At 55.6% G+C, this 10,871-nt stretch overlaps 2 protein-coding genes across 3 annotated transcripts in view; one reads left to right on the top strand and one right to left on the bottom strand.

Annotated features, from left to right (window-relative positions):
• The first annotated feature begins 5,006 nt into the window (after positions 1-5,006).
• On the top strand, positions 5,007-7,626 carry NPC2 (NPC intracellular cholesterol transporter 2). The gene is made up of 4 exons (XM_063332255.1): positions 5,007-5,166; positions 5,259-5,366; positions 6,024-6,196; positions 6,832-7,626. The coding sequence occupies exons 1-4, from the start codon at positions 5,082-5,084 to the stop codon at positions 6,916-6,918; spliced, it is 453 nt and encodes a 150-aa protein (XP_063188325.1). The 5' UTR covers positions 5,007-5,081; the 3' UTR covers positions 6,919-7,626.
• Positions 7,627-8,384: 758 nt separating this feature from the next.
• The window catches only part of LTBP2 (latent transforming growth factor beta binding protein 2), a 74,069-nt gene continuing 71,582 nt past the window's right edge, over positions 8,385-10,871 (bottom strand). For both annotated transcript variants that reach the window (XM_063333128.1, XM_063333129.1), the window contains one exon: positions 8,385-9,248. In XM_063333128.1, coding sequence (XP_063189198.1) covers positions 9,082-9,248 — 167 coding nt within the window. In that variant the 3' untranslated portion in view covers positions 8,385-9,081. The remainder of the gene's footprint in view (positions 9,249-10,871) is intronic.

The raw sequence follows: 10,871 nt of genomic DNA, 5'->3' as shown, positions 1-10,871 counted from the left end.
CCCGCCCATTGGCTGCCCAGCTCTGCCGCTTCCGGCGAGGGCCGCCATGGCGCCCGCCGAGGCGGAAGTACTGAGGCGGCGAGGGTTGCTAGGCAACGTGCTGCCCGCCCACCGGGCCGGGGCCGGCGGCAGCGGCGTCTCCATCGGCCGGGCCGGCCCGACCCGACCTGACGTGTCCCCGGAGACGGCAGAGCTCGGCTGCTGGCTCTGTAAAGCCAGCAGAGCCGCTGGAGCTTTGCACAAGGTCATGAAGCTGCCGCTCGGCCTTGGGGATGTTTGTTTCCATAAGTGGTGACACTCATGGAAGGACATACACAGCAATAAAACAGTAAAGAGTAATAAAATAACTAACGCGGTGCTCTCTAGCGGGGCATGTTTGCCCTGGAATTAGCTGTGAGGGTTGTTAATACCATGCAGCACCCAGAGACCCTGAGAGGGATCAAGGCGCCGGCCCAGGGGAGTTCGACAAGCTGAGGGGCAAGCACGGGGCCAAGCCAAAAGGGGTTTTAATTTTTTCCCCTGATCCTGGCTTTTCTGGTTTGCTGTCCTTTATCAGGCGGGGGCTCAGCTCAGAAATCCCCACGGAGGCCAGTTTTCCTCCAAGGGGGTGCTTGGCCTCCCGCACACCCCCACCGTCCCTCCCTCCGGCTCCTTGCTTCCCTCCTGCTGGAGCAGGGACCGCGGTATGGGCAACGCTTCTCTCGGGGGTTTCACCTTCTCCTTGGTACCTCTCCAGAGCCATCTCTGCTACGATCTGCTCCCTCCTAGGGACTTAGTGGCTCTGCATCATTGACTCTTCACAGTCAAAATGCCAAGCAAACAAGGAACTCGGGCCCAATAAAAGGTTACATGCCTTTTGTTCAAGGTGCTTTTCCTCTTGGAAAACTTGTCTCTAGAGAGTTGCTGTGGATGTGTCTTCTCTTACCCGGTTGAGTCCTGAGGCTGCCTGGCAGCCCTAAGCAGAGCAGCCCTAAGCTGAACAGCCCTGCGTAATTTCTCTCTTAAGCCTGATGATCTGACATGTGACAGCATGTCTGGCTGGTTGCTCAAAGGTGCGTCACGGTTAAAAGAGCCTTTATCTCTTTCTTCCTCGTGTGCTTCTGGGGGAGGAATCCTGTTCCTCACCCCCGGCCAGCCCTGTGGAGAGTCACACAGTGGGATGGCAGAGGAAAACCAGTCATCCCAGCAGAAGGGGGTGATTTAACATCAGGGGACCTTGGGCCCTGGTGGTTTGCTTTCTCACTGTTCCACTCTAAGCAAGGCGATGATTTTGCAACCACGTGCTTTTGCTAGTTTGTCCCACCCTGAGCATGTAAATAAAGACTGGTCTGAGCTGTTTACTTTTGCTTCTTTTGGGTTAACTCCAATGATGTTAGGATAAAGCCAGAAAAGTATCACAGGCAGGGTCCCAGGTGGGCTGGTATTAATGTAGGTACCTGCAATGGTAGATGAATCCTCAATCAGGCATATTGGAACACTTGATGTTTAAAAAAAAAAACCATATTGAGGTGTTTCTCCAGTTATTATCAATGTGGTGTCCCTAAAGCAGATGACTTGGGAGAAGCAAATTAAGAACTCCTGGGAGAAAAGGCGGGGGATCATCATGCCTCCTTTCCATATCGCAGTGGCTTTCCTCTCTCTCCTGCAGGGTGTATTAGACCTATCCCACTGCATTTCCCCGTGTTGTGACTGTATTCACCGTGAACACCTTTTGGAGAATGGATATAGCCCCAAAACCAGATACTCTTACTTTCTAATTGCCTTCATTTTTACCAATGTTAAGTATCAAAAGCGTGACAAGTACCTTCCAGGCACTTGGGGATGTTGCTCAGATGGTTAATGCAGACCAAAAGAATGAGAAAGAGGCTAGCTGGCCCCTCTCAGAGTTAATTTAATCTAATTAATAATCCACTGTGCTGAGGAGTGACTCAGGTGTTGGGTGCAAATTTTTGGAGTAGCGAGGAGAGGTGGGTGTAACTGAGGAGAACAGCTATTTTTTAGCACCTCTTTCTTATTGCTGGCTGTTTTTTCATTCTGCTGGCTATGTGGTATGGCGGTGATTTTCTCTTACACAGAGTTACAGTCTATGTTTTCTTCCTTCCTGGGCTGTGATTTTGTTGGCCATCTTGTTCCTGACAGCTTGATGTAATCTGTTTTTAGGTTTGGTTGTGTTTTGTTTCCCCTTCTTATTCTGGTCTGTGGCATCTGGGTTTGGGGAGTTCCTTTAGCTCCCTTTAAGCACACTGTATTGAAGAGATTTGTCTGCGAGTTGAATTCTCTAGATGTTTCGCTCTATTCTCCTCTGCAATGTGTGTGCTTAAATCATCTTGTGTCTGTTTTGGTGGAAAACTGAGCTTGTTTCAGCGATTCGGGAACTGGCAATAATAAAACCTCTGGCGTGGCGTTGAATGTGACAGCGGCTTGCGATGCATTTCAACGTGAATTCTGATGATTTGTAGCAAAAGGAGCATGTTCTGGCTGAAAGAACAGTCAAATTGATTAGTGTCTGTATGTGGATTTTCCCGAGAACCTGATTTGTGTATTCAGTGCTGCTGTAGTGCTTGCAGGTGCATCTTAAACTACCGAGCTGCAAATGCAATGCTGCTGGAGGGATTTGGATTCATTTGGTGTAGCTAGCTCATAAAGTGGAACCGGAGACTTTTTCCTCATATAATAGGGTTGGTTGGATTATGGAAATGAAGAACTCATCTATCAGTCTTGCTGGAAAGAATTTATCTGTTGGCTTTCTTGGCCTTTTCTCCTGGTGTTTCTGCACCTTAACACAAGCTCCCCGTGATGTCGGTAATCTAGGAGGAGTTCTGTCCCCCTGTCTGTCTGTAAAATAATGAGACCAGCCTAAAGTTGCATTGACTGTTTCTGAAGTATTTTGGTGAAATGTTGTGCTCCAAGGTGACCTGGAGGCCCATGTCTTGTATCAGATGTCAAAAGGGGCATTTACCTAAAAGCAAGGTCTGTCAGGCTGATGACGGTTATGCTGCCCTGGGGAATTTAGTGCTTTAGTGCTGTTATTGCAAAACTGGCACGATGGTAATGTGTGATACCAGCTAAAAACCTTGGGCAGAAGGTTTCTACTTCTTTCTTGTCTAAAGGCCTTGGCTGTAGTTTTACAAACAGGCTTGTTAGGCTTTTTATTAATCCAGTTCTGGGGGGGATAGATGTGTTAATTCTGTTCCTAGATTCAACAGTCGTTAGTCCAAAGCCTTTGAAATAGGCATAGTGTTGTACATAAATAGTTGCTGTTATTGCACAAAAGCGTATGGGAAGCTAAGGCAGCTGGAGACCCGTTTGATGGGGAGGCATCCTCAGTTAATGTATTGTGGAATTTGCTCCCAAGCATGACACTGCTTATCCTGCGAATGTGTGGCGGTAGTTTATGGTGTTGCTCTGACCCGACGGCACTCCCGTTCCCGGCGGTCACATAGCCAGCTTTGTTTATCATCTGTAGGACTTGAAGGATGGGGAGAAGGAAAGCCTTTCTAAGGGCACGCGTTCCCATGCGCAAGGAAAAGACTTTATGTGGGTCGGTTACGAAGAGTGCTAGGTGGGCTTAAATATGTGGCTTAGTCTCAGCAGGGCCTTTTGGGGTTGTATTGTTTTGATAGGGCTGCTGTAAGCACCCTGGCCTTGCTTGCTTGAGGCCTCTGTAAACTGAATGCTTATTCAGAATCTTTAAAAAAGTTAATAAAATAAGAGCCCCACCCGGCGAAGGAAGGGATTTTTTTTTTTTTTTGCTGAAGTGCTCAGCAGAGAGATGCGGAAGAGCAAGTCCCACTAACACCTCTGGGGTTTCTGGTGCCACATCCTTTGCGGAAAGCCTGAGCAAAGTGTGGGGGGTTTGCCTCTGAGTCACTTGGCAGCACAGCTGAGGCGGAGCGGGCAGACACCTTACTGGGACAGAGGTCTGAAGGGGAGAAGCTGTGTCAGCTCTGCCGCGTTCCTGCCAAATCAGCGCTCGCGTGCCTTTATCTCCGTTGTGTTCCTGACATGACCCTGTTAAGGGAAACACTTGCTACCACGTGAAATCAGTGAGAAGCCTTAAGGTTTAGCTTGGGTCAAACGCTTGCTGAAGCGTCTTGGACATCCTCTGGTTTGTCTCGGCATCAGCAGGACAAAGCTGGGAGTCTCCGGCGTTGCAAAAGTAGGACTAATGTGTATGTGCTGTGAAAGGCAGCAACCGCAGTGATTACTTAGTACATGTAAGTCTTGGCACTAGCGTTACACAGAGAGTTTTCAACACGCAGAACACGAGGTGCGGGATAAGTAATGAATAAGGATACCGGCCCGTCTACTAGCTTCTTGAGTGTTTTTTTCCCCCTTTCAGTAGAGGCAGCGAAAGAGCTCCCGGCTCATTGCACAGGCTGCGTGAGCACGTCGCAGAATCGCCTAGGCTGGAAGCAACCTTTAAGATCATCAAGTCCAACCATCAACCTAACACTGCCAACACCACCACTAAGCCATGTCCCTCAGCACCGCATCTATGTGTTTTTTAGATACCTCCAGGGATGGCGATTCCACCACTTCCCGGGGCAGCCTGTTCCAATGCTTGATAACCCTCCTGGTGAAGAAATTTTTCCTCATATCCGATCTAAACCTCCCCCGGTGCAACTGGAGGCCTTTTCCTCTCGTCCTATCGCTTGTGACTGGGGAGAAGAGACCGACCCCCACCTCGGTACACCCTCCTTTCGGGTAGCTGTAGAGAGCGATAACGCTCCCCCTCAGCCTCCCTTTCTCCAGGCTAAACCCAGCCGCTGCCCAGTGCGGCCCAGCACCGGGGGTACTGGAGGGGGCGTCCGTCTGTCCCGGCGCTGCAGTTCCAGCACAGCCCGCCCCGTCCCGTCCTTCGGTGTCGGTGTCACCGCCGCGTATCCGCTGCCCTTTTCCAAGCTCCAGCCCCGCCCTGCCCCGCGGGACGAGGACACGGCTGCTCCCTCCCCCGCCGCTACGGTCCCGCCCCCGGGGCGGGGCGCGCCCCCGCGGAAGGGGCGGGCGGGGCCGCCGCGCTCATGTGACGCCGCCGGGGAGCAGCCGCCGCTGTCGTTCCCGCCGCCGCTGCCGCCGCCATGGTGCCGTCGCCGCTCGCCCTGCTGCTGGCGCTGGGTGCCGCCGCCACCGCCCTGGCCGAGCCCCTCCGCTTCGTGGACTGCGGTGAGCAGCCCGGGCGGTGCGGAGGGTCGGGAAGGGGGGAGTCGGGGGTCAGCAGGGGGAGAGGGCCCGGTAAACCCGGCTGTTCCTTGCAGGTTCCAAAGACGGCAGCATCCAGGAGGTGAACGTGAGCCCCTGTCCCACGCAGCCCTGCCAGCTCCACAAGGGGACATCCTACAGCATCAACGTCACCTTCGCCAGCAGTAAGAATCGCTTCCCCAAGCTGGGTGGCCGGGGGCTTGGGGAGGTCACCTCTGCGTCCCACTGCTTGGGCGGGGGGGGAGAGGGGGGATCACTTCTGCATCCCACTGCTTGGAGAGGAGGGGGGAAGCTGGGGGGGAGCGATCACCTCTGTGTCCCACTCCTTGGAGAGGAGTGGGGAAGCTGGGGGGGGGGCGATCACCTCTGTGTCCCACTCCTTGGAGAGGAGTGGGGAAGCTGGGGGGGGGCGATCACCTCTGTGTCCCACTCCTTGGAGAGGAGTGGGGAAGCTGGGGGGGGGCGATCACCTCTGTGTCCCACTCCTTGGAGAGGAGTGGGGAAGCTGGGGGGGAGCGATCACCTCTGTGTCCCACTCCGTGGAGAGGAGTGGGGATGCTGGGGGGGGGCGATCACCTCTGTGTCCCACTCCTTGGAGAGGAGTGGGGAAGCTGGGGGGGGGGCGATCACCTCTGTGTCCCACTCCTTGGAGAGGAGTGGGGAAGGGTGGCTGGAGAGAGGTCTGGGTGGAAAGAAGTGGCTGGGGAGGAAGAGCGTCACTTAGTTGTGTTCTTACAGGGTACGTCAAGGGAGGGGGGGGTGTAAGGTAGAAACATGTTCCCTGCTCTGGTGCCTTGCTTACGCTTCTCTGTTCTCTGCAGAGATCGAGAGCCAGGGCAGCAAAGCGAGGGTGTACGGCGAGATGCTGCACGTGGACATCCCCTTTCCTATTCCTGAGCCTGATGGATGCAAGTCCGGGATCCAGTGCCCCATTCAGAAGGGCCATTCCTACAGCTACCTGAATAAACTCCCTGTGAAGAGCGAGTACCCCAGTGTAAGTAAGCAGGCAGCTGGTCTGCTCCTCAGGGCTACTGCCCTTCCTGGGGCAGTCTCACCACCTGCCTTTAGGGACACCTTGTCCTGTGGTGGTGGTGAAGAGGTTAGAAGCCTCCTCAGACTATCTGGTGGCACTTCTGCAATGAGTGTGACTCAGTCTCAAAGTCTCAAGTTCCCACTTTGGGACAGACCCAGCGGAGGAAGCAGCTGCTAAGTGGCCTCAGCTGCCCAGGTATCTGCCCGTTCTGTTCTAGGCTCGTATGTAGCCCCCTGCAGAGCCTGCTGCGTTCAGCCAAATGCTCCCAAACTGGGGGCGCTTGGCTCCAGGCTGCGGTTCAGCTGGGGGGCCGCAGGGTGTTTCCACTCTCCTGCTTACTCAGAGAGTGGGGATCCGAGTACAGTCGGTAGAGGTCTCCTGTGTCGCACAGCTGAACCCTCCATCCGTGGAAGATACTCCAGGGGTCACCCCATGAGCGTGGCCCATCTGCTGCAGCGGGGGCAATGCCCCAGCTCTGTCCTCTTTGCGCAGAGCTCCCAGGACCTCCTGCCTCCACACAAGTGATAACTTCCCGTGTTCTTGCCGTACAGTTTCGTGAACACTCTCATTTCCCTCTGCTTTTCTCTCTCTTTCAGATTAAACTGATCGTGAAGTGGGAGCTGGTGGATGACCAGGACCAGATGTTGTTCTGCTGGAAGATACCAGTGCAGATCACCAGCTGAGGAGCCCTGCCAGTAGCAGGGCTTGGGGAGGGGAAAAACAGAAGACAAGACAGGCCAAATTCTTTTATGTAAAAAGCATTTCTTACTGCTTCCTTCAGAGCTCTGCAGCCTCTGAGCAACCAGTACTGTGTTCCTGCAAGGTCAGCTGCGGGCAGAGGGCTCTTGCCCCATTAGAGCCCTCTGGGGTGTTCTCACAGCAGCTCGAGGGGGAGCAGTGTCTGCTGCAGGAGTGACTGAGCATCGTCCTCCGGCTGCTCTGCGGAGGCGCTTTAGTTGTTTGAAATGGAGCTGTCTGTCCTCACAAAGGAGTTTCTCTGCAATGAACCTGGCTGGTGTTTGAGCTGCTACCTGGTAACCCTTCAGTGCCTCTTCTAGAATGCTGGCTGCATCCACCCTCCTGTGCTTCTCCTGCTCCGGGAGACCCCGGTGTGACCGGGATGCCCCTGGCACCTGCGTTTGCCATCCATGCAGCTGAAGGAGAGGGAGGGAGCCTTTCCTTGAGCTTGCTCTGTCCTGGGCCCCTGCGCGAGCCAGGAGGACTGTAGCTGGGAAAACTTCCTTTTTGTGGATGCAAAGCCAAATGACGTTCATCTCTGCAGGGATGATTCTTTCTCTAACCAATGTTTTGCACTACTACTAACTTGGAGCTGCTGGGAGCTCCTGAACCTCTTTTTATAACTTTCCTTTTAATAAAGGCTAGACAAAATCTGCTTGGGTTGTCTTCTGTGAGTGGAGAGGTGCAGGAGGAAAAGCAGAGTGGCTGGGCATCTTCTAGTTGGGGTTGGGCTGGTCTTACTTCTCCGCTGAAGGCGTGGATGGAGGTGGTATGCTGGCCTGAGTGTGCGTGACCTGTGAGCAGCCAGGCGTCTCTGCTGCTGGCTAGCAGGGTGTCCAACTGGCACTGTCTGGCTGCGCTCCTGCCTTGCTGGTCCTGTGCTGGCCTGAAATTGTTGCAAAGGCTCCCTGAGGAGGTGGTGGTGTAGAACGTGACCTTGCTTGCTGTGGCATAGGTAAAGGCCTTTCTAGTGAGGGCTCTCGGTCTGGAAAAGCAGCTCCCAGGCCTGCCTGAGGGCTCTTGCCAACTGCAGAAACCTACGTGCTCTCACGCTTCGACTGCAGCCCACCCGCCTGTGAACAAGGCAGGGTGTGAGCAGCCGCAACCGCTGTGCTGTCTGGGGGTGGGACTGGAGTTGGCTCCTCTGGCTGGTGCTGGGCTGGGGAGATAAGCAAGTATTTGGCCTGGCAAGGGTCTCTGCTCTGGCTCGGGAGAAGGAAGAGGCTGGGTGCCAGCGTGAGAGGGTTAAGAATTGGCTTATGAGGCTGGGGTGGCCTTGCCAGGCTGGCAAGGGAGGGAGGCATCCACAGGGAGGATGTGGCTCTGGTACCCCTTAGCAGAGGCAAGACAAGCACAGTTCTGACCAGCCCCAGTGTCTTGAGCCACAGGGGCCCAAAATAAATGTTTTATTTAACAACATGAGAGAAGTTTCCAGCAGACTCGGTTAAAAAAAAAAAAAAAAAGTCACCAACAACTTTACAGAAAGGAAGCTGGACCTGTCCCCCTGCCCAGCCAGCGCGGGGCATGAAGGCAAAGTGCAGGGCTAAGGGATGCGCCTGGGCTGGCTGCAGGGAGAGCTGGCCCCGGGGCCCCTCCGGCCTCTCCACCACAACCCAAGGTTAGGCAGCAGCTTTAGAAAGAAGCTGGGGCTGACACCCCTCACTTAAAGCTCCAGCCTGGGGGCTGGATGCTTCCCGAGGAGCGGGGCCAGCACCTGCGGCGTGGGTGAGGCTTGTCGCTAGGTCAGTGCAGCGGTGGCAGGGAGATGAACCCCCTTTCTCGGCAGAGCGAAGGGGGCAGAGGCTGGGGCTGGGTGGCAGGGGAACATGTCCCGTGCGTCTCCACGGCACGGGGCGATGCGACAGCTGCTGGGGGCCGGGGTGGGCTCTGCTGTGGCAGGAGCAGGGGCTGGCAGGGCGGAGGGTGGGTGCAGAGGCTGGGAGGTGGCAGGGAAGTTGTGCGCTTCGGAGGAGAAGGAGCGAAGAGCCTCGAAGCACCCGCAGTCCTGGGGGGTGGGGATGGTCCTTTCTGTGTGCTCCCAGCTCCTGGGTGCCAGTCACGCGCTGGAGGGGAGCACCCTCAGCCCCCTCACCCCTGCTCCCTTAGAGCTACGCTGCCGCTGGGCGCTGGGCTGTCTGGGGCACGCAGTGGTGGGGCTGGGCCAGGGCCACGTAGCCTGGCAAGCAGTGGCAGCGGTAGGAGCCCTCCGTGTTCTCACAGGTGCTGCCCTGGCACAGGGGCTCAGGGCCACCCACCTCCTCGCATTCGTTGATGTCTGCAAGGAGGAGAAGGACTGGGGTGAGCTGGTGGCACAGCGAGCAGTCCCAGACCACAGCCAGCACCTCCTTGTGCCCCTGCCACCCAGCCAGCCCTCCCCCACAGGTGCCCCATGCCCTCTCCCAGCACCTCCAGGATGCCCACTGCGACCCCACCAGCCTCCCACACCCCTCAGCACATCCACAGAGACCCCTCAGTCCCCAGGGGTGACATCCCCAGCATTTGGCATTCCCCAGCACAGGAGGGAGTCCCTCCCAGCAATATACACCAGATAAGCCCCCCTCCCCGCCCTCCCATGCTCTGCAGCTGGTGACACCCCCGGGTTAGCAGCTTCCGGCTAATAAGTTGTGCTAGCATAAGATCTGGGAGAAAGGCCACCTCTGGCCTTGGAAAATGCCTTTTCCTGATCGGACAAGACCGAGGAGGCAGATGATGGTGGCCCTGAGAGGCTGATTATCACCTCCAGGAGCAGAACACAGAGGGACCTTGCACTGTGCAAACAAGGACTTGTTTTATTAACCTGCAAACTGTGCCAAAGGGCTCCCTTGGCCGGCTCGCTGCTGGGCTAAAACGTGCAGCTGCCCTGCTGTGATGGACACCCTGCCTGACACTCCAAATTGTGGTGGGGCCATCAGCTGGGCAGAGCATCCCTGTGCACCCCAGAGCCCTTGTTTGCAACCACAGGACCTCCAGAGCCCAAATTGGCACCTGCCAAGGCAGGTCCGAGCCCTCTGACCACAAACTCCATCCTCAGTCCCCCGTGACTGGCAGGTAGTGGGAGTGGGGAGGAGCTGATGGGTTCAGATGGCCACCCAAGGGAGAGCGAAGGCCCCAGCAGTGACCAATGGATCCCACCAGGGATGAAGACCTTTGCCACCCTGGGGATCTCACGTTATCCCTAGCACAGGTGGAGGGGGCCATCTGGCAAAGAAAGGGAAGTGCAACCCCAGAGAAGGAAGCTGGAAGCAAAAACTCCAGGTGCAGTAGGAGGAAGCACAGCAGCCACGGGAGGAAGAAGGAGGAAAAGGGAAACCTGAGATGAGAGAGCTTGAGGAACAAGGCAGCCTTCATACACAGCCAAAGCAATGGTTGAACAGGCACTGCAGACTTCGGCTAAACCTCAGGACCAGAACTTCACCGTGGAAGGGATGGGCTTGCTCAGAAGCCCAAGGAGGAAATGTTAGCCAGCACATCAAGGAAGATGTGCTCGGCAGCCTGGGAAGCCCAGGGAGGCAACCTTGCTGGGAGCTCCAGGGAACGGTAAAAGCAGGAAGGGCAGACCTTCCACCGAATTGAGAGAAGTAAACCAAGCCTACTTTAGCCCAGAAGCACCTGAAAACCAGAAGCGGTAGAGTCACACTAGCAGTGCACACCAAGCTCTGGAGCCTGCCCGCTCAGGCAAGGGTGGGGGCAGACAGCCAGGGCAAGCTTGTCCCCATAGGCAGGTGAGAGGGGAAGCAGTGCAGCAGCTGCAGAAGTACCCTAAAGGCATCAAGTCAGCAAGGTAAAAACAGGGGGGTGACTGAACACCATGTAGGAGAACTGAAGGGGAAAAAATTGAGACAGGCTCCAGTGTAAAATGCGTGCTAGTTAGTCCAGGACACGAAAGGCAACAAGCAAA

Source organism: Chroicocephalus ridibundus, chromosome 4 (assembly GCF_963924245.1).
Source record: "Chroicocephalus ridibundus chromosome 4, bChrRid1.1, whole genome shotgun sequence".
Lineage (NCBI taxonomy): Eukaryota > Metazoa > Chordata > Aves > Charadriiformes > Laridae > Chroicocephalus > Chroicocephalus ridibundus.
Note: the sequence above shows the minus strand (reverse complement) of the source record. Positions and strands in the feature narration are given on the sequence as shown.